Here is a 25,211-nt window from a genome sequence, read left to right on the forward strand (position 1 = left end):
CATTGTGTGACTCGTGTTTATGCTACTGGAATGGTAGTTTCTTAGCGCCTTTGCCAGTTTTCAGCATGAAGTGAGTAAAAGAGTGAAGGCCTGGGGACTGGCGGGTGAAGTAGCGTTTACATTCGTGTGCTTTGCTGCCGCGGTTCGGGTTCAGATCCCGGCACCGACAGACACCGGTCATCAAGCTGCGCTGTGGCCGCGTCCCTCATACAAAACAGGAGGATTACACAGATGTCGCCCAGCAACAGTCCTCCTCAGCAAAAAAATGAATGAATAAAAAACGAAGGCTTTCCGTCCCAAGAACTCAGGAAGCAAAGGACGAGCTTGGATATAGAAAGTGAACATTTCATTCTGGAAGGAAAAAAATTCCAATTCACTCCCTTTTAGCGCCTAATTTCTTGTCACAGGTTGCATCCCCATTTCAGGTGCAGTAACTGCGAGCGGATGCCCGTCTTCGTTCTCCCTGAGACCCAGGGGCTGGCTCTCATTTTTCCGGGAGCATCGGAAACCACACGGGCCCGCAGAGTAACCGAGGCGGGGAGGGGCTTCTCACTCCTCCGGCCTCGGGGGTCTGGGGCGGGACCCAGCCTTCGCGGGCGAGCGCGGGGGCCGCCGCCTGCAAAGCCCGCCGAGGGCGCACCTGCTGCGTCCGCGGGAGGCGGGGCGAGCGCGGCTCCGACACGCAGGACCTCGTCCCACAGTGGAGTCGACCAGAGCGTCCGCGGGGTCCCCTGCGGCGTTTCCGGTCGCCGGCGAGCACAGGCCCCCGGAGCGACGCCCCGCGGCCACTGGGGGAATGGGGGGAGAGCGGCGCGGCGGGGCCGGGGAAGAAAGGCGCTTGCGCCAAGCGCGGCAGACACCCGGCGCCCCGGGCGCCCCGCTCGGAAGTCGCCCTATTCCGGCACCCGCGTTTTCGTCATCGGACTGCGTCCAGGCCGGAAGTGGCGCACAAGGCGCGCACCGGACACTATTTCTTCTCGGGTCCGGAACCGGCGGCAGGGCCCGCCCTCGAGCGTCATCGATCCGCGACGACGCAGGAAGTGACGACGCTCCTGCCGCGCGCCGGGAGCTGTTTTTCCTCAGGCTCGGGGACCGGCAGCGGCGGCGGCGGCGGCGGCGGCGGCGCAGGGGTGAGTGGCGGCGGGGCTGGCGGGGGGCGCGGCCGGCTCGCCCGACCTTTCGGATCTGGGCGGGCCTCGGAGCGAGGGCCGTGGCGGCCGACACTGCCCGCTCCCTCGTCCCGTCTCGACCCGCGGGGAACTTGGGGTCGAGGAGGCGGCGGGCCCAGGCGCTCCCCAAGCCCGCCCCTACCGGGCCCACCCCGGCTCAGCGCGCCTGAGCCCCCGGCCTCGGAGCCCCGCGCCCGGGCCTGGTCTGCGGGCGCGCCGTCTCGGAGCGGTCCCGGTGCCCGCTGTGAGGCGGCGCCGTCGGGCGGGCGGGGGCGGGCGGCCTCTGGGGTCAGTTCTCTGCGGGCGAGGCCGGTGCGAGGTGGCCGCCGTGCTGGGCCGGGGGCCGCGCGCGGTGGTCTCGTTCAGCCCGAACGGCGTGCCTACGCAGGTGGGGTCCCCCCGTCGACGGGCGGTAAACTGAGGCGCAGCGAGCCGCCCAGGACGGCGCGGGCCCGGCGGGGAGGAGGTCGGGGTCCCGACGCCCCTGGAGTCCCGTGTCTGTTTGCAGCGTTTTGACTCAAATGGGTGATGAAAAGGACTCTTGGAAAGTGAAGACTTTAGATGAAATTCTTCAGGAAAAGAAACGCCGGAAGGAACAGGAGGAGAAGGCAGAGATCAAACGCTTAAAAAACGTAAGCCGCGGTTTTGAGTGAGTGGTTTTCCTGGAGGGTTTTCGTTCCTTGGCCTCGCGTCTGCGTCGGTCCGGCGGGAAAGGAACAGAAACGTTGACGCTCGTCCGCGCCGAGGGCCGACCAGACGGCGCCCGGCCGCGTGTGGGTGCCGGGGCTGCGCGGGCGCGGAGCGGTTTGGACCGAGTCGTCGGTGCGCCGGGCTGAGCTTCCCCGCCCCGTCTGTGGTTTCGGGACGGCGTGTCCGGTGTTTTCAGGACAGGAGCCGCCCGAGAGCAGCGGGCACGCTGGGCGTCCGCTCCCGGCCTGTAATGACGCGCTCCAGGACTCCGGGACTCCCGGGCGCGGGCTCCCACCGCTCAGCTGTGGGCCCCCCAGCGCCTGAGTGCCGTGTGGGCGGCCCAGAGCGTGCGTGTGCCCCGGCGCTCGGGCTCAGTGTAGACGCCTGACACACCCGGCCTAGAGAGCGTGGGCTCAGTGTAGATGCCTGACACACCCGGCCTAGAGAGTGTGGGCTCAGTGTAGACGCTTGACAGTCCTGGCATAGAGAGCGTGGGCTCAGTGTAGACGCCTGACACACCCGGCCTAGAGAGTGTGGGCTCAGTGTAGACGCTTGACACTCTTGGCATAGAGAGCGTGGGCTCAGTGTAGACGCCTGACACATCCGGCCTAGAGAGCGTGGGCTCAGTGTAGACGCCTGACACACCCGGCCTAGAGAGCGTGGGCTCAGTGTAGACGCTTGACACTCCTGGCATAGAGAGCGTGGGCTCAGTGTAGACGCCTGACACACCCAGCCTAGAGAGTGTGGGCTCAGTGTAGACGCTTGACAGTCCTGGCATAGAGAGCGTGGGCTCAGTGTAGACGCCTGACACACCCGGCCTAGAGAGCGTGGGCTCAGTGTAGACGCTTGACACTCTTGGCATAGAGAGTGTGGGCTCAGTGTAGACGCCTGACACACCCGGCCTAGAGAGCGTGGGCTCAGTGTAGACGCCTGACACACCCGGCCTAGAGAGCGTGGGCTCAGTGTAGACGCTTGACACTCCTGGCATAGAGAGCGTGGGCTCAGTGTAGACGCCTGACACACCCGGCCTAGAGAGTGTGGGCTCAGTGTAGACGCTTGACAGTCCTGACATAGAGAGCGTGGGCTCAGTGTAGACGCCTGACACACCCGGCCTAGAGAGCGTGGGCTCAGTGTAGACGCCTGACACACCCGGCCTAGAGAGCGTGGGCTCAGTGTAGACGCCTGACACACCCGGCCTAGAGAGCGTGGGCTCAGTGTAGACGCCTGACACACCCGGCCTAGAGAGCGTGGGCTCAGTGTAGACGCCTGACACACCCGGCCTAGAGAGCGTGGGCTCAGTGTAGACGCCTGACACACCCGGCCTAGAGAGCGTGGGCTCAGTGTAGACACCTGACACACCTGGCGCAGAGCGGATGCCCCTTCTCTCACGTGCTGGTTTCACATTCTCATCTCCGGTTCTCAGCTGGTTTTCTGTTGTAGTTTTAACGTCCCGGGCTTGGAGCGAAGGCTTTTTTATTATAATGTTGTCCGTTCAAAGTGCGAATGAAAGTTTGTTTTTGGATGTCAGCAAGGTTTATCATTAAAAGTGCACTTGTCTATGAGAAAAATGACTTGTTTTCTCCTTACTTCTTAGTCTGATGACCGGGATTCCAAGCGAGATTCCCTTGAGGAGGGGGAGCTGAGGGACCACCGCATGGAGATAACGATCAGGAACTCCCCGTACAGAAGAGAGGACTCCATGGAGGACAGGTGCGTGCAGGCGCTTCTCTGAGGCACGGGGCCTTTCTGGTGCTGCTCTGAAAGCTATGGTCATGACGTCAGGTTCCCCTCCCACTGGAGGAGACGCTCACATGGGGTCAGCTGTCACCTCACTCCTTATGGAGAGACCGAACGAGCCGTTATTCCTTTCTCTGTGCTTACTCTCGGGTCGAGTCAGCAACGTTTCCACAGTACGTTTACGTAATCGTGCTGTGTACTTGTAATGCTTAGTAAGCGACTGTCCAAAGTTTTGGGCAAATAAACCAAAACAGGGCTGAGAGATGCCTGAGCCAGGCCTTTGAGCAGAAGTGGTCCAACTGAGGTCTGTCCTTTCTGACGTTTCTTCCTGCGCCAGGGTGTCTCCTCGCTTGTTGCATTCTTGTATCCAGCATCAAATAATTAAAGGCAGCATAGCCAGGAATTAAGGTAGAAGGTGTAGGGTGTGAGTTCTGCCAAAATTTTGGTCATATAGTCAGTTGAAGATAACATTAAATGACCTTTACTAAATTTGATTAAAATTGTGGGACTTTTTTTTAAAACAGCCTTATTGCGATGTAAATGACAAACCGTACATATTTAAAGTGTGCATTTTGATACATTTTTACACACCTGTGAAACTGTCATTCTGATCAAGGTAATGAACATGTCCATCACCCCCTGAAGTTCCCTCAGAGGTGTTTTTGTTCCATATACTGCATTGATTTCTTACTTGTTCTTTTCATCTGAATCTGTGTTTAGTGTGCAGTTTTAGCTTAAGTTTTGTAATTAATAAAATTTTTTAAATCATGGTTCAGATTCAGTTATATTCATATTCTGAACCCTGCATTTTCCTGGGTTGGAAAACTCTGTAATATCTTGATGCTCTTTAACATTACTTTCTCAAGCATGATGTGATGCTCTTGTATCTTATTTCAGAGGAGAGGAAGATGATTCTTTGGCTATCAAACCACCCCAGCAAATGTCTCGGAAAGAAAAGGCTCATCACAGGAAAGATGAAAAGAGAAAAGAGAAACGTCGGCATCGGAGTCATTCAGCAGAAGGGGGTACAGAAGCGTTTGTTTCTGTGTGTGTCATATTCAGGTGTGGTCTCTTTCCTGTTTCATAGTACTGCCTTCTCCAGAGCACAGCTGAAAGAGAAGAGAAAGTAAAATTTTAGCTAAAAGCGTAAATTTATTGTAGATCATTCTGAATAGCTATTTCATTTTCCTTCTGGTGTTTTTCCCCCCCTTATTACATTGTTTGGGGGTAGTTTGTTTACATATAAAATTATCTTAATTTAGCAAGTGTAGGGGGAAAACACACCCTTCAATGGTAAATTGCCTTCACTGAAGAGTGGATGCTTGGTAAAGTTCAAATAATGGGTTTGATCTCATACCACTGTTAAGAGCTGCTTAGGGGTCCTGGGAAAACTAGACTTGGGGCCTGATTTAAATTTATCGTAAATGCAGTTGGTTAACAGTGGTTTTATAACGTGAGGTAGAAAGCCCCTGAAAAGAGCTAAAGTTTGCCTGTACTCTTTATGACTAGTGATTTTTTATTTGGCTCGGAAGGATTCGCCCTGAACAATGCTTGTTCCCAATCGTCTTCTCTTTTTTTTTCATTTTTCCTCCCCAAAGCCCCAGTGCATAGTGTATATTCTAGTTGTAGGTCCTTCTAGTTCTTCTGCGTGAGCTGCTGCCACATCATGGCTGCTGACAGACGAGTGGTGTGGTTCCGCAACTGGGAAATGAATCCAGGCCACTGAAGTGGAGTGTGCTCAACTTTAACCACTAGGCCATCATGGCTGGCTCAGTGATTTTTTTTTTTTTTTTAAAGATTGGCACCTGAGCTAACAACTGTTGGCAATCTTTTTTTTTTTTTTCGTCTTGCTTTATCTCCCCAAACCCCCCAGTACATAGTTGTATATCTTAGTTGCAGGTCCTTCTAGTTGTGGCATGTGGGACGCTGCCTCAACGTGGCCTGACAAGCAGTGCCGTGTCCGCGCCCAGGATCTGAACCCTGGGCCGCTGCAGCAGAGTGCACGAACTTAACCACTTGGCCACGGAGCCGGCCCTAGTGATTTTTTTTTTTTTTTAATTATGAGACTGACATAGTCTAATCATAGTTCATTCAGTACAAGAAAATAAAAATAGAAGATAGAAATCAATTTTATTATTATTTTTTTTAATTGAAGGCTTACTGCATAGAGTTTTATGACTTCATATTTCTTGTTAAAGTAAAATCATGATTGCTTCTCCAGGTCATTAAATATTTTTTCTTTTCTTCCCTGGGTATTTCCAAGTTACATTTTTGGAAGTTAAGTTTCCTTGCATGACACTTCTTATTTCTCATCAGGGAAGCATGCTAGAGTGAAAGAAAAAGAAAGAGAGCATGAACGTCGGAAGCGACACCGAGAAGAACAGGATAAAGCTCGCCGGGAATGGGAGAGACAAAAGAGGAGGGAGATGGCAAGAGAACATTCCAGGAGAGAGAGGTTAGTTAAGGAGCTTTAATTAAGCACTTGTGTTGGTCAGCATCCCATCAAGGCAATGAAAGAGATGATCATTTTGACACACAAATGAGAACTTGGCAATATGAAACAGATTTGGTGCAGAAGTGGTACATGCACATAGAGTCAGGGTGCAGTAAGCGTTGGGGGTGATAACCAAGAGAATTGTGGTGAAGGAAGTGAGTTTTTCCTATATCCTGAGGACAGAAATAAGTGTAAAATGATTGAGAGAAGATAATAAAGGGAATAGAAATCTGTGTGTTGGCTTCCTCCAGGTGGGGGCTTGTAGGGGGCTGCTCAGGAGCCAGATTGAGCAGGTCCTAACTCATGCCAGAGACCCCGCATCAGTGTGTGAGACAGGCCTGGAGGAAGTGATGCTGCCAGAAGGAGCTGGAGCTCTGGTACAGGGATTCAGACATGAGGAGTGAAGGCAGGGTCAGACGTGCAGCAGTAGGGAGGAAGGGAGGAAAAGGAAGACAGAGTGGGGAGAAAGGATCTTCCTAGACCTGTTAGCTGGCAACTGGTAAGGAGGAAGAGGAGCTGTAAATACCTCTGAGCTTAGTCCATCAGGGTATTGAGGGACATGCCCTGAGGGAGGAAGGGGACTGCTTCGCATGTTTCAGGTAGTGTGCTGTTTTCAAGTCAGCGAGGAGTGGGGCCATCTCAGAGACAGCTCATCCACGTATATAAGTCCTGACGGGGAATCGGTGCTCAGGAGAAGTCTGGAGTGCAGGGTGTTTCATCATGTGTTCAATCAACAATTATTTATCGAGCACCTGCTCTGTACCAAGCACTGTTCTCGGTAGGTCTAGGCCAGGAAGACAAGGGAAATACATTGCTTAGGATTCTCTGGATGACAGCAGAAATAGACTCTGGTTCTTTCAAACCAAAAAAATGGAAAAGTAAGAAAGGAAATCCTAAAGGCCTTGAAACAGTGTGGGAGCTGGGACTCCACAGTGTGGCACAGGAACGTGAGGAGGGTGTGTGAGAAGAGCCTTTGTTGTTGTGGCGCAGAGGGTGGGAGAAGCTGAGGCGGTGAGGTAAAAGCCTGAAACCAGTGCAAGGCAAGCCCTGTGCTGACTGTCCATTGTGGGCTGATCACCCAGCTGTGCAGACACAGTGGTGACCCCATGGAAGCCAAGCTTGAAAATAAAAAGCATATGGAGAAAAACAGCAGTGACCACCCTCTGCAAGGGAGACGATTCCCACATTTAGCCCAGAAGGTTACTAAAGCAATAGCAAGACTGAGGGAAAATTATTACAGTCTGGAGTTGCTGCAATACATTATCTAAAATGTCCAATTTTCAACACACAGGTTTTTTTTTGTTTCGTTTTGTTTTGAGGAAGATTAGGCCTGAGCTAACATCTGCTGCCAATCCTCCTCTTTTTGCTGAGGAAGACTAGCCCTGAGCTAACATCCATGCCCATCTTCCTCTACTTTATATGTGGGACACCTACCACAGCATGGCTTGCCAAGCAGTGCCATGTCCGCACTTGGGATCCAAACCAGCGAACCCCAGGCTGCTGAAGCAGAACGTGCGAACTTAACCGCTGCGCCACCAGGCCAGCCCCTCAACAAACAGTTTTGAGACATATAAAGAAAGAAGAAAGTATGACCCTGTTTTAAGAACAAAAGTATCAGTAGAAACTGAGTGTTGCCAATTTACCAAAGACTTGGAAGCAAGGACCTTGAAGATGGAGCGGTAGAAAGTACACATTCTGAAGAACAGACAGAAGAAAGATTGAAGAACAGCGAAGAGTCTCGAAGATCTGTGGGACAACATCCATTGTACCAACATCCAGGTAATGGCAGTCCCAGGAGGGAAGGGGGAAGGGGCACAAAGATGTTTGTTAAAATAATGGCTGAAAACTTCCCAAATTTGATGGAAAACATTTATCCACATATACAAGAAGCTCAGCAAAGCCCAAGTAGGATAAATACAAAGTTGTATCATAGTCAAACTGCTGAAAGCCAAAAAGAACGTCTTCTAAGGCTGAAAGAGAAAAACCGAAAAACAATCTACATCAAAAGGGGAGTTTCAGTACTATTGGTGGCTGACTTCTCATCAGAGACAGTGGAGGCCGGAAGGCATAGAACAGCACAGTCACCTGCTGAAAGAGGAACTGTCAGCAGGAACTCCCTATCCAGAAAAACGATTGTTCAAAGTGAGGGAAATAAAGACCTTCCCCGATGAACATAGATTGGTGGAGTTCACTGTTAGCACATGCCTTAATGAGAAATACTCAAGGAAGACCTTCAGGCTGAATGGAAATGACACCAGACAGAAGTCTGAAATCCACAGGAAGAAGAAGACGAGTACTAGAAGTGGTAAAAATGGAGGTTAACATAGAAGAATCAATAAATATGTTTCTTCTCATGTCTTTTCTTTAAAAGACACAATTGTATGAAACAGTAATTATTAAAACATTGTGTTGTTGTGTAATATATAACATGCACAGACTGCACAAAGGAGAAGGGAAGGAATGGAGCTGTGTTAGAATAGACTTTGTCTGTTTTACCAGGAGCAAGTTTGTATTAATCTGACAAGACACATACTGCAATCCCTAGAGCAACCACAAAGAAAATAACTTAAAAAAAAAAGTAAAAATAACAGAGGAGTTAAAATAGTATACTAAAAGCTTTTGAGGGGCTGCTCCTGCCCCGTGCTCCCTCCATCTGCCTTTCACTTCCCAGCTGCCAAGATCTTGGAAGCTTTGAAGCTCAGCAAAGAAAGGAAATCCATTGAGAGCAGTCTGTAAAGAAATGCTTACATACAAATGCTTCTTGCTCCTCCTGTCTAGACCACTGACTCCCAGTGTCTCCTAGCACTCTTGAAGCCCATGCAGTAGGGGCCCTGAAGATTAAGCTTCATCAGCATCATGTTAGTCTTTTTCTGCCTATTTGAACATGCTGCATCAGTGAGAATGTAACTGGTTAAATGATATCTAGAAAGCTGAAGAAGACCTCTAGTAGGAACAAGCCGTGAAATCAAGTTTCAAGTCAATCTCGAGGTAGATATTACAGATTCTTAAGTGAACTGAAGATAAATGTTTTATAAAACTTTAAAGGTAGTTCTCCAACAGTAGAATAATTTCAGGATATGTAGCCTCTGAGAATAAGTCATTGTGGAGGAGATGTCAGCATCACAGTGGAGTGAGCTGTTCCTTTAGTCTCTTCCCCACTAAGTTACAGCCAAGTGGACATTCATTAACCAACAGAGGATTCCCTACAAAGCACAATAGGACGTCTGAGAGGTCCACACAGCCATACGTCTGAAGGTGGGGTACTCGATCCCCAGGAAGCAGTGGAAGGAGGTGAGCGGATCCCCTCCTCTTTCCCAGCAGCAGTGATCTGGGTCACAGGTCCTCATGCAGCAACACGCACATGACTGTAAGAGGTGGTGGGGGAGCAGGCAGGCCTACACACAAATGCTTTTGCTTTCAGAGTTGCAGCCTGCCCGCAAGAATACTCCATACCAAATGGCACAGCTCAGCCACCACATGGGCACCCCCACTAAGCACAGCAGCCCAGGTGAACCACCTGTGAGCACAGAGCAGACCACACACGTACCAAAGAAAGTGCCCCTCCACCCTACCTGGCACACTAGCTTGGCTGGTCTCTGGCCAAGGCAGCAGATCTGCACCAGAGCACCTGTGCATGCATGTGTGCCCCACCAAGCAGCTGCACCCAGCGGGCAAATGCAGACAAGCCCTATCAGCACAACTTCCAGCAGATGCAGCAGGTTCAGAAAACAGCTCCTGCCCTCCCCTCCAAAGTGGTGGGAGACAGAATCTGTGACCTGTACTTCCACAATGCAGTACCAAAGGGTCACTTCATCAGACACCACGAAGAACTGCATTAACACTCCAGAGCAGAAGGAAAATGACAAGTCTCCAGAAACCAATTCTGAAGTCACAGGAATTTACAATCTAAATGACAGACAAATCAAAATAGCTATCATAAAGAAACTCAACGAGTTACAAGAAAACTCAGAAAGACAGTTCAATGACTTCAGGAATAAAATTAATGAGAAGAAAGAATTCTTCACAAGAGATTGAAACTCTAAAAAGAAAAACCAAACACAAATTCTGGAGATGAAGAATACAACAAATGGGATAAAAAACAATATAGAAACTTTAAAAAACAGAGCTGATATTATGGAGGACAGAATCAGTAATTTAGAGGACAGAAATATAGAAATGCTTCACGTGGAGGAGGAGAGAGAACTAAGACTTAAAAATTCTTATTTAAACCCCAAACAGGGAGAAACAGGAACAAAAAAGAATACATAGAAAAAACAAAAGTAGATCTAGCCATATCCGTAATTAAACGTGAAATGGTCTCTGTAACCCAGACAAGGGAGAGATTGTTGGAAAAGCTGATCCAACTACATGCCATCTATAAGAGGAACGTGTCTGAGTCAGAGACAAAACTAGGTTGAGAATGAAAGGATGGAAGAAGATACAGCATGCAGGCACGACCACAGAGAGCTTAAATGGATACGAGAATGTCAGGCAAAATAGGCGGTAAGACCAGTATTAAAACAGAGGACTTTGTAACAACAGAAGGTGAACACAGCTGGAACGTAGGATGATGGTAAATGTTTGCGCACCTCACAAGAGAGTCCAAAAGTACATGAAGCAAAAACAGAGAATTGAAAGGAGAAATAGATAATTTATTGATTATAGTTGGAAACTTCACCATAGAGATGGAAATTTCTCTAGTCCATAGAACAACCAGAGAAAGTCAACAAGCGTCTAGAAAATTTGGAAAAGACTATCAACCGACTCAGTCTAACTGGTCTGTGCATGCAACACTCCATCCATAGCTGCAGGGTACACATTCATTTCAAGAACTCAGAGGACATTTTCCAACGTAGATTAACACCGTATAATCTCAGAAGAACTGAGGGCCTGGCCCTGTGGCCAAGTGGTTGAGTTCATGCGTTCCACTTTGGCGGCCCAGGGTTTCACCAGTTCAGATCCTGGGCACAGACATGGCACTGCTCGTCAAACCATGCTGAGGCAGCATCCCACACAGCACAACCAGAAGGACCCACAACTAGACAACTATGTAGCAGGGAGCTTTGGGCAGAAGAAGAAAAACACATACACACAAAAGAAGATTGGCAACAGATGTTAGCTCAGGTGCCAATCTTTAAAAACAAGTATTGACATCATGCAAAGTATGCCCTCCTACCACAAAAGAACTAAGAAGTCAGCAACAGAAAGAAATCGGGGAAAATCCTCAAATGTTTGGAAATCCAACAACCTATTTCTGAATAATCCACGACCCGAAAAACAAATTGTAAGGAAGAATAGAAAATATTTTGAGCTAAATGAAAACGAAAACAATGTGTTAAAATAGGGATGCAGGGGCCGGCTCCGTGGCCGGGTGGTTAAGTTTGCGCACTCTGGTGCGGTGGCCCAGGGTTCGGATCCTGGGCGCGGACATGGCACCGCTCATCAGGCCACATTGAGGCGGCGTCCCACATCCCACAACTAAAGGGACCTGCAACTCAGATGTACAACTGTGTACAGGGTGGGTTTAGGGAGATAAAGCAGAAAAAAAAAAAAAGATTGGCAACAGTTGTTAGCCCAGGTGCCAATCTTTAAAAAAAATAAATAAGATTGGCAACAGTTGTTAGCCCAGGTGCCAGTCTTAAAACAAAAACAAAACACACAGGGATGCAGCCAAAGCTGTGCTTAAGAGTAGAATGTTTTGGCTTTAAGCACCTGTATCAAAAAAGGAAGTTGCTAAATCAATAACATAGGCTTTTACCCAAGGAAACTAGAAAAAAAGAGAAGCAGACTGAACCCAACGCAAGCAGAAGAAATGTCCAGAAAATCCAAAGCAGAGAGAAAGCAGACTCATGGGGGTGGGAACTGACCACAGATAGACAAAAGGGGGCATGTTGGGATTATGAGACTGTTTTAAAACTGGCTCATGGTGATGGTTGCACAATTTCACAAATTTGTGAAAAATTGAACTGTGGTTAAATTGTATATGTAAGTTATACTTCAGCTTTCATTTTGAAATAGTGTGGACTGAGGTATTTACAGAATAGTACCTAGACTCCTGCAGCCCTTGTCCTGCTTCCAGCTGTGACACCTGATGTAGATCAGTGTGGGTGCGGTACTGGTGACGACACCACAGCTTGTTTCATGTTCATCATTTTTGTTTTTTGAGGAAGATTAGCCCTGAGCTAACATCTGCTGCCAATCCTCCTCTTGGCTGAGGAAGACTGGCCCTGAGCTAATATCCGTGCCCACCTTCCTCTACTTTATATGTGGGACACCTGCCACAGCATGGCTTTCTGAGCGGTGCCATGTCTGCACCTGGGACCAAGCTGCGCCACTGGGCCACCCGCCACCCCGCCCCCCCCACCCTGTGTTCACCATTTTTGCTTGTGCTTGTTTCTGTGTGCTTTATGATACTTTTTTAAAAAAATGTGTTAACTTTTCAGATCATATTTGGACGTAACTCTCTAGGGACATGAAAGTTAACTATGTTCAGTTTTTAGTACTCGGCCATCTTATGGTGCAGCCAGCCACACATATTTCGGTCACTGATATTTCCTATGTTCCGAATGACACCGGGCCTCCTCCTTGAAGCAGCTTCCCCACTGCCCCACATGACCACATTCATGCCCACGTTATCTCTTCACCGGGCTGGGCTGGGGAATGGCCTGGGTGCACCTGCCACAGGATCCAGTGAGGTGGGTAGGATGGGGCCCCAGACCTAAATCTGTGGTTCCCCCACCCCACCTTCTGCAGATGGACTCTCCATGCCTTTGTAGCCCATGAAAACTTAGCTCATGAAGGTGGATTTAAAATGGGCCATCACACATATTTGGGGAAATTCTTGATGCGTCTTAGTAGAACTACGTAACAGAAGCATCCTAGAACCAGTGGGTTTCTTGTCCTAACAGGTGATTCTGTTATGGCTCTTTAGGAACAGTGCTCTCAGGGTGTGTCCATGTATATTCTGCTTTTACAAAGCCCTTTGTGTGTTGAACAACCTGAGAAGGCAATTTATAAATTGAAGCAAAAAGCCCTGGGGTGAAAAAGAAAACTTTGTGTTTGGGGAAAACAAAGTTGGTGTGTGCTGGTCCCAGGGACCGTCTGGAGCAGCTGGAAAGGAAGCGAGAGCGGGAGCGCAAGCTGCGGGAGCAGCAGAAGGAGCAGCGGGAGCAGAAGGAGCGGGAGCGGCGTGCCGAGGAACGGCGCAAGGAGCGCGAGGCCCGCAGGGAAGGTGTGGGCAAGCCTGGGGCTGGGGCGTGGGTGACCCCAAGCTGCTCCCTGGGGTGAGTGGGGGCTGCCCAGGGGCCAGGACAGTGCAGCTGAGAACAGCCAGCCGTATGGGGTGCATATGCGTGTGGACACCAGCGCCCCTGAGGTGGAAGTCAGTGCAGGCTTGGGGACTCTGGAAGGTAGCGGAGCAAAGGGACAGGCCATGAGGCACAGGGTTCGAGCCCTGACCCCGTGCTGCCTTGCTGAAGAAGGCAGTGGGTCGTATGCAGCGGAGCAGCACCCAAGGATGTGTGGCCAGGGGCAGGCCCAGGCCTGGTGCTTGACAGCTGGACCCAGTGTCCTCTGTGTGTACTGCCCACCAGTTAGGCACAGGCTTGAAGAGGCAGGTTCTTGGCCCCTTCCTTTTTGGCCAGTAGAGATCAGTCCAGAAGGTTTACCTGGGTCCTCAGAGTTGGCTCACAGCCTCCAGGTTGGACTATGTCTCCTTGGCTTCTTGGCTTCTGTCCCGGTGCTGTTAGCAAGTGCCTGTGCTATGCACAAATGGGCTGTCACCATCAGCAGAGGTGTAGGTGGGAGATGACTGAGGGAGGGCCCTGTTGGAAGACAGTGCAGCCAGCACCTCTTCTGCTCTGTTCTCTTGTGTGCCAGTTTCTGCACATCACCGAACAATGAGAGAAGACTATGGCGATAAAGTGAAGGCAAGCCACTGGAGTCGCAGCCCACTACGGCCGCCCCGAGAGAGGTTTGAGCTGGGAGACGGCCGGAAGCCAGGTGAGCCAGGCAGCACCTGCTCAGGGAACAGCATGGTATGGTTCTTTGCCTGGGAATTTTTGAGCATAAAGACTTGGTTTTTTCCCCACAATAAAATGATTTGCTAAAGTGTTTCCATGCTACATGACAGGGACCATTACCATTTGTGTGAAGTAAGTTTATGTATTTGTCAGGTGGAACATTTGTTACTGGTCCTTCAAAGAGTTGTTCCAGCCAAGGAGCTGTAGATGAGCTGTTTTTCATACAATTAGAAGTTAGTCTTTATATGAAAGGTGCCGTCTGATCGTGTTTTTTTAAAAACATTTCTTCAAATTCACTTTTGATGGTTTGTTTCATAAGTAAAAGAAGAGAAAATGGAAGAGAGAGACCTGCTGTCTGACTTACAAGATATCAGTGATAGCGAGAGGAAAACCAGCTCAGCCGAGTCTTCATCAGGTAGCTGCGTCCACCTGGCTGAGGCTGACTCTGCTACTGTGACGGGAGGGCCCGCCAAACTCACTTCGGCTGTTTTCTTCCTAAAGCGGAATCAGGGTCAGGTTCTGAGGAGGAAGAGGAGGAGGAGGAGGAAGAGGAGGAGGAAGAGGGCAGCAGCAGTGAAGAATCAGAGGAAGAGGAGGAGGAGGAGGAAGAAGAGGAAGAGGAAGAGGAGGAGACAGGGAGCAACTCCGAGGATGCGTCTGGACAGTCAGCTGGTGAGGAGAGTGTGGCTGGGCGGTTTAATATGAGGCTTTAGAAATTACAGATGGGGGCTGGCCTGGTAGTGTAATGGTTAAGTTCACAAGCTCTGCTTGGGCAGTCTGGGGTTCGCAGGTTCAGATCCCAGGTGCAGACCTACACACCACTCATCAAGCCATGCTGTGGCAGTGTCCCACACACAAAAAATAGAGGAAGATTGGCACAGATGTTAGCTCAGTAACAATCTTCCTTGCCAAAAAAAAAGAAGAAATTACAGAAAAGTAAGTTGAAGTCTAATTTAAAAATATTTCCAAATTGAAAATGCCTTGCTCTCTGGGCTTCACGTAAGACCCCCAAATTGGTTCTTTAGAGTTCTTCTTGCTTTCTGTCAGCTAAAGTAGACCCTTGTTTCTGCTTGTGGAGTGTCGAGGAGCCCTGGAATGGGACAGATCCCAGACCAGCCCTCGGCTTGGTGCCGGCCCTGCAGATCTGAGCAGACGCCTGTTTTCTCTTGCAGAAGAAGTGAGTGAAGAAGAAATGAGTGAAGACGAAGAGCGAGAGAGTGAAAACCACATCTTAGTTGGTAAGAGGTCTCCTTACTAGAGTTTTTTTTCCTCATCTGTCCCTAAGTGTGGTGACACTTTTTTTATAGTTGTGGGCATGACTGCATGGCAGTCTATTTAAAGTAAACCACTCTCCAAGGTATGTCACACCGCAGAAGCCACAGGGCGTCCCTGTCCTGGCGGTGTCCAGTGACTGAGCTGACTCGCTGAGAGACTTGCTCCCTGAGAACCACAGGGTTGGCCTCTTGTGACCATGGAGGCCGGCATTCCTTAGAGCAGACAGTGCTAACGGAAGGCCGCCATGGGTGCTGCAGTGACCGGGACACTGAGCAGGGCTGGGAGACTCCAGCCGGGCCTGGCCTCAGCACAGGGGACGGTGAACAGCAACGCAGGTTCCACTGTAGGACAGTCATGGGCGAGGGACTGACGTGGCCTCCAGCGGGCAGCAAGGCTGTGCTCTCAGGGCTTGACAGACAGGTTCTCGGTGGGCAGGCCTCCAAACTCAGCATCTGATCAGTGGCTCACAGTGGTCACAGCTGAGCCGGTGGGCTCCAAGACCCAGTGCTGTCTGTCTAGGGCAGCGGGACACGCAGTTGGACATGCAGCGCCCTGGGATGACTCCTGTGTGGCGTCTTCTTGCACTCGGTGTCCCACCCCAAAGCAGGAGGGGGTTTGTGACGCTTGTTCCTTGTTCCATAATCGGGTTTAACTTTTGAAGTTCCAGAGTCACGATTTGACCGAGATTCCGGGGAGAGTGAAGAAGGGGAGGAAGAAGTGGGCGAGGGCACCCCGCAGAGCAGCGCCCTGACCGAAGGAGATTTCGTGCCCGACTCTCCAGCCTTGTCGCCCATTGAGCTCAAACAGGAGCTGCCAAAGTACCTGCCCGCCCTGCAGGTCAGATGCCCTCTCCACCCAAGGGCCAGCTCTGCTTTCTCATCATGGTCACAGCTGGTAGCTGAGAGCAGAACCCAGAGCCCCAGTGTGGGTGTCCAGCACCTGAGGGGGCCAGGCTGCCTGTACAGTGAATGTCGCTGGCCGGGCTCAGCCATCAGCCTCCCACACATCCATGGTCATGGTCTAGCCTATCACCTGGCAGCACTGGTGGGAAAATGGCTCCCAAGACCCCAGCCAGGACACCCACAGGGGCCCCCACATGGGGCAGGCAGGTAGCCTTGAGGGGTGGCCGGTTCTCTAGTCATTCCTCTTGCTGCCTGGGCTGACTGCCCTGTCACTTGCTGTGCAGGGGTTGTGGCGCCGTGGCAGGAGGCGGCGCACATTTTCTTTTAGGTGAAACGTCAGGAAGGAAGGATGCCACAGGGAAGGACTTGGGGAGGGACAGGTCCTAAGGGGCAGGTGCTCTGGGTATCCACGGGCAGGAGGGTTCTCTCTGGCAAACATGCTGTGCCTCAGTCTGGCACCCCTGGGCTACCTTAGCAGCTCTGCTGGGTAGAGCTTCTGTGAGTGTGAGCCTGGCCACCTGCCACTCGGAGCTGACGGCAGCCCAGCCCTGAGTGCCAGGACCAGCAAGGCGTGCATGGAGAGAAGGTGCTGAGGGCATGGCGCTGCAGTGGGCCACTCCTGTCCTTGGTGTTATCTTAATCAGAACCTGTAGGCCAGGCCAGGCCTGGCTGGAAGGATGGGGCCTGGCTGGAAGGATGTGCCCTTGGGCAGCCTTGTCCACGTTGGTTTTATTTCATAATAAAGGGGCGCATGCTCACTGAACAAAACAGAAGTGGGAGAAGAAAGTTACTCCTGGCCCCGCCACCCAAGCACACTTTGGGCCCTCCTGAGATTTCCAAGTAGGGGTTGCTGCGGGCTATGTGTGACTGTGGCTATCACACCCTCATGCTGGTGCTTCTTCCCAGGGCTGTCGGAGCGTGGAGGAGTTCCAGTGCCTGAACAGGATCGAAGAAGGCACTTATGGGGTGGTCTACAGAGCAAAAGACAAGAAAACAGGTGGGTAGGGTCCCAGGGGGGTCCCCCAAAGGGAAGAGAAGATGTGGGGCAGAGACTGGGTGGCCCAGAGAACCTAGTCAGCAGAGGCCTGTCCATGGGCAGGAACGAATCCCTCCTGAGGAACATTGTCCTCCAGTGCACCTGCTGCACTGTCACAGGCCCATTCGGTACGTACAAGCCCTGCTCAGTCCCCACACTGGCTCTAGGAGGGAGTTTGGGTGTCCTGCCCCAGTCACAGCCGTGCACGGGAGGCTAAGGTGCAAGCCTGGGAGATCCTGGCCCCTGGCACCTTCAGCATTGAGATCACTGAACACCCAGTTCCATATGCTCCCAGGAGTCACCCCTCCCCTGGTGCTGAGCCACGGCCTCACCTTACCTGGCCACACCAGGTTGTGACTCATGGGTGACACACACCTGAGCAGTTGACCCTCTGGTGCCTCTGGAGGCCAGAGGTCAGCCTGATCAGGAGTCTGCTGCTTGCTTGTGACAGCAGGTGACTCAGCTCCACAGGGGAGTGCGGAGTTAGCCGGGCGAGTGCCTGGGAGCTGCCGGGGCATTGACCTTGAGCCACGGCACCTGAGCAGGTGTATGAGCTTCGGAGTTAGAAGTCCCCCAGTGCCCTGGCTGGGTCTTGAGAAGTCACAGTGGCCGTCTGAGACCCTGTGAGCCTAGGCAGTGTCTGTGTGCTGGGCTGACACAGTTTGCCCCGTCTCCTCATGATCACAGGAGGGGCACAGGCATAAATGGGAAGATTCTCCTTAGTGGTTCTGGACAAAAGCTGATCTGGAAACGTGCCTCATGTTTCTACCAGACCACAAGTTGGGGCTTTTCCTCCTGGTTAATATCCTATGGGAGCTCCCACTTAAGACGAGACCTCTTACTGCAAGATGCAGAAGGCTTTGTACGTCCTGACAGATCTTAGTGTTCACAGAACAATGTTGTCTCAGCATCTGTCTTTAAACTGTTTTCTTTTCAGATGAAATTGTGGCTCTGAAGCGGCTGAAAATGGAGAAGGAGAAGGAGGGCTTTCCGATTACCTCGCTGAGGGAGATCAACACCATCCTTAAGGCGCAGCACCCCAACATCGTCACCGTCAGAGTAAGGCGGTCCCAGCCCAATGCACCTCTGCCCCGAGAGGGTTGTGCGATTCACACTCCCCTGCGTCTAGCAAGCTCTTTCACAAACAGTGTGAAAGTGAACACTCGCCTCCAGAAATGCCAGGCCCTTCATAGTTGTCTCACTTATAGATCCCTGCTGTCACCCAGGGTCTGTGCCCTGGGATTTCAGGTTTCCTGGGAGAGCCAGTGGTCACAGGGGTGGGGCCTGGGGGTACCCAGTGCCAACAGACCTGCTGTTGTTTCCTAGGAAATAGTCGTGGGCAGCAACATGGACAAGATCTACATCGTAATGAACTACGTGGAGCACGACCTCAAGAGCCTGATGGAGACCATGAAGCAGCCTTTCCTGCCAGGTAGCACCTGCAGGAGTTAGTGCCAGAGATGTGGCCCTCTGACCCATGTCCCCCTCGAGATGTCTGACCCTCAGCCTGCCTGGGCCATGGGCAGCATCCCTAGAGGTGGAAGGAGTGCTGACCTTGTAACTCTGATCGTGTCACACTGTGTGCATGAGGGCCTGTGTGTGCAGGGGTGGGTGTGTGTGTGCATGAGGGCCACCCGGGGCAGGAATGTTCCCAGGATAAACACACCCTGAGAAGGGGGTTGCTGCTAAGGTGGGTAGATAACCCAGGGGGACCAGCCCTCTGCAGGGCCACATAGTGACCTCTCGCTGTTCAGGGGAGGTGAAGACCCTGATGATCCAGCTGCTGCGCGGCGTGAAGCACCTACACGACAACTGGATCCTGCACCGCGACCTCAAGACGTCCAACCTGCTGCTGAGCCATGCCGGCATCCTCAAGGTGAGCCCGAGGGGCCCAGCCTGAGAGTTGTCTGCTCCCGGCCACAGGAGCTCGCCCACAACCCGCCCTCTGCCCTTGCAGGTGGGGGACTTTGGGCTGGCGCGGGAGTATGGGTCCCCTCTGAAGGCCTATACCCCAGTCGTTGTGACCCTGTGGTACCGCGCCCCAGAGCTGCTGCTCGGTGCCAAGGTGAGTACCAGGGTGGGGGGGGGCCTGCCCTGTGTGTGTGGCCCCACCAGCCCCTGAGCGTGTCCTTGGTCTCCCAGGAGTACTCCACAGCTGTGGACATGTGGTCAGTGGGCTGCATCTTTGGAGAGCTGCTAACTCAGAAGCCGTTGTTTCCTGGGAAGTCAGAAATTGATCAGATCAACAAAGTGTTTAAGGTGGGTCTTGGTCAGCGATGTGGGAGTTGGTGGGATCCTTCTCTACAGGGTGGGGTCAACTTGAGACGTCCCTCTCCTTTAGGACCTGGGGACCCCCAGTGAGAAAATCTGGCCGGGCTACAATGACCTCCCTGCGGTCAAGAAGATGACCTTCACTGAGTACCCATACAACAACCTCCGCAAACGCTTCGGGGCCCTGCTCTCGGACCAGGGCTTCGACCTCATGAACAAGTGCGTGTGAGGACGGGTGGCCACTCCCTTCCCAAGCGTGCCCTCCCCCACCGCGCTGGGTTCCACATGCCCTTGTTCTCCCAGGTTCCTGACCTACTTTCCTGGGCGGAGAGTCAATGCAGAGGACGGTCTCAAGCATGAGTATTTCCGCGAGACCCCGCTCCCCATCGACCCCTCAATGTTCCCTACGTGGCCCGCCAAGAGTGAGCAGCAAAGGGTGAAGCGTGGTACCAGCCCGCGGCCCCCCGAGGGAGGCCTGGGCTACAGCCAGCTGGTGAGTGGCGGGCTGGTGGGCGAAGGGCAGCAGGGGTATCCTCGAGGTGGGGTGGCCTGGCAGGGGCCCCACGGTGCCACTTGTTTCCCAGGGTGATGATGACTTGAAGGAGACTGGCTTCCACCTCACCACCACCAACCAGGGGGCCTCAGCTGCAGGCCCAGGCTTCAGCCTCAAGTTCTGAGGTTCACAGTGGTCCCCAGACCAACCCCTGGGAGCACCAACCGATAAGGCTCAACTGGGACTGGGGCAGGTGCTGAGGACACTGGTCTTGGTCCAGACCTAGTTCCTGCCCTGACTGGACGCAGCTGTGCCAGCTGGGGCTGCATGGGTCGCAGCCTCAAGTTTTAGACTGCTGGTCCTGTTGGGTTTCCATGTTTTGTTTTTATCTTGGCTTGTAAATTTGTAGAATTAAATAACATTTTCCTTGTTGTGGAACGAAAGGCTGTGTTTTTTCAGATATATTAGGCTTTCTCCACAAAGAGAGGGTGGGTGTCTGCAGGTGGCCACGGTGAATGGCCCATCCCCTGAACACACACTTGGCTGTGGTGACCACAGGGGGTCGTGCCGGTCACATGCTGGCCAAGGTTTGAAATGGAGCTATGGCGGGATTTTCCTACTTTTTAATCTTGAGGCTCCTGCGTGGCCCCTTCCTGCCCCTCCCCTGGGGCGTCCACAGCCCCCAGCTCCCCAGGCCCCCCAGAGCTGGGTATGTGAGCTCTCGCCATAGTGGGTTTTCCACAAGGTGGTTACATGATTCGAGATGCAGTAAAGTATTCTCAGAGGAAAGCTCTGGTGCGTCCTTTCAGCAGTTGGCCTCGAGCTAGTGCTGCCTGGAGGGGAGCTCGCGCCACGCTCTGTGGCAGCAGGACTGGGTGGAGAGCAGCCTCTGACCTGACGTGGGCTGAGCTCTTCCTGGCTTGCTGGGCTTCCAGCTCCTGGTCTAGCCAGACAAGGTGTCACTCAGGCAGAAGGGTGCTTGCCACCGTCCAGGGCCTCCACGTCCACCAAGTTAGTCCCTTCTGGCACCACCAGCCCCATCCACCTGATGCCAAGGTGCTCACCCCGGCCTTTACCTGCCCCAACCCCGTCCTGCTGCCATCATGGATGCCTTGAGGGCACAGCAACCCCACCCTCCCCGCCTGCCCTTCCTGCCTCCCCATCCCTGAGCAAACGCAGGACGGATCCAGGGACCTCAGGCTCTCCCAGCTCAGCCTGCTTCCCTGGGTGGTGCTGCTGGCACTTGGGCCTCAGTTTACCCTGCTCTTCCAGGACTACCTGGAAAAGCCCTTCATGGCCTGTCTTTCTTGTCTGCATCCTCACCCCTAAGGGACTCTGTGGGGAAGTTGGGGTGCCCTGGCCCCAGGCTCCCCACATCCAGCTGGACACCAGCTGGGTGGCCTCACCCCACTGGGGCTGGAGAGACTCCCGCCCGCCCTCCCAAGAAAGGGCGCAGAGACTTGAAGAAGAAAGTGCTTTATCAGCGTCCTCGGCCCACGGGCAGGGCAGACGGTCAGCTCCGCACGCGGACTCGCCAGGAGTAGGTGCTGAGCACACGCTGCCGCCGGCGCACCACACATGTGTACGTGCCCTCGTTGATGGCGTTGGCGATGATGCTCAGGTGCGCCTCGCCCAGCGCCAGGTAGCCGGGGTAGGAGAACTCCAGGGGCTCCTGGTCCTTGTACCAGCTGCGGGGAGGGCAGGAGGGCTGGGCAGGGGCCCAAGACCCACTGCCCACCCTCAGGGTGTCGCGGGGCAGGGTCACTCACTACACTTTGCCTTTCTTGTGGAGGATCTTCTGGCCGCAGCGGAAGGTCACGTTCCTGCCCTCAGGCACCAGCCTGGTTTTGGTCCTGGGAGGCGGCGCGGTGGCGGCCACCGTGGGGAAAGGGAACTCTGCTCCGGGGTAGGGGAGGACCTGTCAGTGCCCCGCCCTGCCCCAGACCCCAGCCAGGACTCGGGGACCCAGGCTCACCGTAGCAGAAGTCACAGCTGCTGGGGCAGAGCCTCTTCATGAGCCTCCGGCGGGCGTCGCAGAAGCCCCGCCGCGCCCAGGACGCACACACGAACAGCCGGTCCAAGCAGCCTGCGGGAGGGCAGCCTGGCCTCAAGGCCCGCCCAGCACGCCCGCCGCCCACCTGCCCGCTGTGGGCACTCACCGTAGAGCCGGTGCAGCCCCCACAGCTCGTCCTGCGACAGCGCCTTCCAGCCGCGCAGCGTGGCATTGAGGTGCATGAGCGCACGGCCGTGCTGGGAGTGCATCAGGCCCAGTGCGTGGCCGATCTCGTGGGCCGCCACGTGCACCAGGTCCGTGAGCCATACGCCTGCAGGCCCCGCTGGTCAGCTCCTCTGATACGGCCGAGCCCTCCGCCCTCCGCCCTCCGCCCTCCGCCCTCCGCCCTGCGCCCTGGCTCCGGCGGCCCACACATCTGCTGCGTGCAGCAGCGGAGCCTCCCTCGGCCCGGCCATGGGAAGATAAGAATGTTCCAGGCTGGCTGAGGCGGTGAGCTCGGCCCCCAGGAATGCGGCTGCGGCTCTGCGCTAGCGGTGTGGGGGTGGGGGGGGCCTCAGGGCCCCTGGCACCCAGGCCCATGGGCTCCTCACAGCCTCCCCCTCCCCGCCTGCTTGACCCCAGATCGCAGCCACGGCCATCCCCAAAGCCCGCCCGCTGCGCCCACCGTGGCGCGGAGGCCCCACAGGAGGCCATGCCGGCCGTCACCTTTCTTCCAGCTGTAGCGTGTGGGGCCCAGGACCCAGTACTCGCTGTCGTCAAAGTGGATGCCGCCGTGTGGGGGGAAGAAGGCATGGGCCAGCTCGCCCGTGGGGCCGTCGAAGCAGTGATGCATCGCCGAGACCAGGCAGTCGGTGTGGTTGATGGGGTAGAAACCTGGGGGAGCACAGGGCTGAGAGGGGGCCGTGGGGTCGGGCGGGGCGGGGGTGGGACGGGCGCCCACCTATGCGGAGGTCACTCGGCTGCTCGGGGGCCACTTCTCGGAAGCTGAAGGGGGACACGTCACTCCACATGCGGAAGGCGGCGGCCAGGCCGCGCCGGGTCTCGCTGGGGCTCAGCAGGTTCCGCGGGAAGGAGAGGATCCTGGGGTGGGGGTCAACGTCAGGGTTGGTGTCCGGGCTGCACCGCGCTCCCCCCAGGGCGGGGTCGCACCTGTAGGTGAGGTTGAAGTGGTCCCAACGCAGCCTGGCCGGGGTCAAAGTGTAGCGGCGTCTGCGGGGCGGCTGGGGGGGCAGCGCGCCGGGGCCCGGGGTGGCGAGGACCCCCGCGGGGTGGTGCGCGCCGACATCACCCTTCGAGGGAAGCAAGTCCTCGTAGGGAGGCAGCAGGGACTGTCCCCAAGTCTGAAACGCGAGGAAAAGTGACTAGAAGGAAGTGGGGTGCGGGGCGCAGGTCTGGGGAGCGCTGACTTTCCCTGTTTTTGTCTTTCAGCGTTTTCTGCTTTTCTACCCCGAGCGAGCGAGCGTTACTTCTACAGCCAGAAAGAAAAATGCGCCTCCTAAAAGCAGGCCAGGTCGGAGGGGGCGGAGCTGGAGGCCAGACGCCGTCCCCCCCGCCGGCGGACAGGCGCTCGCGGACCCTCGGGCCGGGCGCAGAGCCGGCCGGTCCCCTCGCCGCTCTCACCTGCGCTGCGCTCGCGGCGGGCCTGGCCGCCGGGGCCCCCAGCCGGGCCAGCAGCACGAGGGCGGGCAGGAGGCACAGGGCGCCCAGCACGGCCCCGAGCCGCCGGGCCTGGTCGCGGGCCCCCGACGCCGCCGAGGGGACGCAGGCCCCGCGGCCCATGGCGCCTGCGGACTGGCTGTCGGGGCTGCGGGCCGCGTGGGGCTGCGCGCGGGACCGGCGGAGCCGCGGAGGAGCCGGGCGGGGAGGCGCCGGGCGTCTCGGGTTACAGCCCCGTGGGGGGGCCGGCAGGCTGGGGGGCGCGGCCGCCCCTGAAGGGAACCAGCTGGCCGCCCGCTGTGGGAGCACCCCGCCGCCCGCAGCTGGCCGAGGGGACCCAGGGCCTGTGGGTCGGTGGCAGGGGCCTGGGCAGGGCCTGCTGGGCGGGGTCACTTGGGCGGGGGGGGGGGGCAAGGAGGGCCCGGCCGACAGGACAGGGAAGGGACAGGCTGAGGCAAGGGTGGTCAGTCGGGGCCCCTAAACTGGCTGTGGGCTGAATGACCAGGCGGCTCTTTCCCCACATGGAATCCCCCCAAACTCCTGGACACCGAAGGAGACCCGGGAGTGGAGCCTCCATCCTGGCCGGCTCAGGACTTGTCACCCCGCCGGCGCTGGCCTGACAGGGTCCCCGCGAGCGGGGAGGGGACGTGGCAAGTGAGTACCGGCTGCGGGGAGGGAGGAGAGAGGCGGGGTAGGCAGCGTGGGGAGGGCGCGCCAGAGGGGCAAGGCTTCGGAGCCAGGAGGGAGGGGGCCCGCAAGGGGCCCGCAGGGGTCCCGCCGAGAGTGGGCGCGGCCAACGAGGGGCTCCGTGGGGGTCGTGGGGAAAGCGCAGGAGGTGCGGGGCGGGGGTGTGGGGAGCGGGGAGCGGAGCCCGAGGTCTGGAACGGGCGGGCTGGGGGAGGGGAACGGAAGGCTCGACGGGACGGCCCTCGGGCTGTGCTGGGCGTGGAGCCGGGCCAGGCGGGATGTTGGCGAGCGCGCCTCTGGGCGGGGGGACGGGGATGCGGGGGCAGGAGGGCGGAGCGGGCTGGGGGACAGGGAGACGGGGGAGGGAGCTGAGGGAGGATCGGGCCGCGGGGCGGAAGGCACTGGGCCAGACGAGGCCGGGGGTCGGGGCCCTCGCCGTTCCCCTCCAGGCCTGAGTGACAGTAGCGCGCCGGGCCGGCGGGGCCAGCGCCAAGTGGCTGGCAGGCAGCCGTGAGGCTCCGGGGGAGCATTTCGGGTGGTTCTTGGAAAGCGCCCGGCCGAGGGCAGCGCCCCCGTCTTCTCGGCTACGTATTTGCGCCAACAAACCGATGTCCCCGCCCGTGCCCTGCACCGCCCCACACTCAGCAGTCCCGAGACCCTGCCGGGGCCCTGGCCTGAAACTGACGCCTCACTCCACTCGCCGCTTAACCAGGACCCCACAACCCCAGGGAGAACCGAGTCTTGCTCTGGTCCCAGCCCGTCTCCA

At 55.3% G+C, this 25,211-nt stretch overlaps 2 protein-coding genes across 6 annotated transcripts; one reads left to right on the forward strand and one right to left on the reverse strand.

Annotated features, from left to right (window-relative positions):
* The first annotated feature begins 758 nt into the window (after positions 1 to 758).
* Positions 759 to 20,526, forward strand: CDK11B (cyclin dependent kinase 11B). 3 transcript variants are annotated; one of them, XM_070611166.1, is made up of 20 exons: positions 759 to 1,130; positions 1,678 to 1,801; positions 3,454 to 3,569; positions 4,494 to 4,621; positions 5,913 to 6,051; positions 13,185 to 13,321; positions 13,969 to 14,091; positions 14,431 to 14,526; positions 14,613 to 14,783; positions 15,284 to 15,349; positions 16,048 to 16,223; positions 17,195 to 17,285; positions 18,262 to 18,383; positions 18,651 to 18,756; positions 19,079 to 19,200; positions 19,282 to 19,389; positions 19,467 to 19,583; positions 19,666 to 19,814; positions 19,899 to 20,088; positions 20,180 to 20,526. In XM_070611166.1, exons 2-20 carry the CDS (start codon positions 1,691 to 1,693, stop codon positions 20,270 to 20,272), a joined length of 2,361 nt encoding a protein of 786 aa, XP_070467267.1. In that variant the 5' UTR covers positions 759 to 1,130; positions 1,678 to 1,690; the 3' UTR covers positions 20,273 to 20,526. The 3 variants fall into 3 exon arrangements, with proteins under 3 accessions (XP_070467267.1, XP_070467269.1, XP_070467268.1); XM_070611168.1 differs by having other exon boundaries at positions 16,054 to 16,223; XM_070611167.1 differs by lacking the exon at positions 759 to 1,130 and having other exon boundaries at positions 1,572 to 1,801.
* Positions 20,527 to 21,548: 1,022 nt separating this feature from the next.
* MMP23B (matrix metallopeptidase 23B) lies at positions 21,549 to 24,004 on the reverse strand. 3 transcript variants are annotated; one of them, XM_070611170.1, is made up of 8 exons: positions 23,723 to 24,002; positions 23,252 to 23,391; positions 23,043 to 23,182; positions 22,808 to 22,975; positions 22,248 to 22,412; positions 22,064 to 22,174; positions 21,858 to 21,984; positions 21,549 to 21,776 (listed from the first exon to the last, which is right to left on the reverse strand). In XM_070611170.1, the coding sequence occupies exons 1-8, from the start codon at positions 23,879 to 23,881 to the stop codon at positions 21,602 to 21,604; spliced, it is 1,185 nt and encodes a 394-aa protein (XP_070467271.1). In that variant the 5' UTR covers positions 23,882 to 24,002; the 3' UTR covers positions 21,549 to 21,601. The 3 variants fall into 3 exon arrangements, with proteins under 3 accessions (XP_070467271.1, XP_070467270.1, XP_070467272.1); XM_070611169.1 differs by having other exon boundaries at positions 23,252 to 23,442; positions 23,723 to 24,001; XM_070611171.1 differs by lacking the exon at positions 22,248 to 22,412 and having other exon boundaries at positions 23,252 to 23,442; positions 23,723 to 24,004.
* Positions 24,005 to 25,211: the final 1,207 nt, after the last annotated feature.

This window comes from Equus przewalskii, chromosome 2 (assembly GCF_037783145.1).
Source record: "Equus przewalskii isolate Varuska chromosome 2, EquPr2, whole genome shotgun sequence".
In the NCBI taxonomy this organism is placed as follows: domain Eukaryota; kingdom Metazoa; phylum Chordata; class Mammalia; order Perissodactyla; family Equidae; genus Equus; species Equus przewalskii.

Bases quoted from the DNA above. Each gene is read 5' to 3' on its own strand.
- MMP23B (XM_070611169.1), bottom strand. From the start codon at position 23,881: ATGGGCCGCGGGGCCTGCGTCCCCTCGGCGGCGTCGGGGGCCCGCGAC. The intron at 22,413-22,807 runs GTGACGGCCGGC...CGGGGCCTGCAG, and splicing joins ACGCTACAGCTGGAAGAAAG to GCGTATGGCTCACGGACCTG. The intron at 21,777-21,857 runs GTGAGTGACCCT...CCCTCCCCGCAG, and splicing joins CACAAGAAAGGCAAAGTGTA to CTGGTACAAGGACCAGGAGC.
- CDK11B (XM_070611166.1), top strand. From the start codon at position 1,691: ATGGGTGATGAAAAGGACTCTTGGAAAGTGAAGACTTTAGATGAAATT. The intron at 3,570-4,493 runs GTGCGTGCAGGC...ATCTTATTTCAG, and splicing joins GAGGACTCCATGGAGGACAG to AGGAGAGGAAGATGATTCTT. The intron at 18,384-18,650 runs GTAAGGCGGTCC...GTTGTTTCCTAG, and splicing joins CCAACATCGTCACCGTCAGA to GAAATAGTCGTGGGCAGCAA.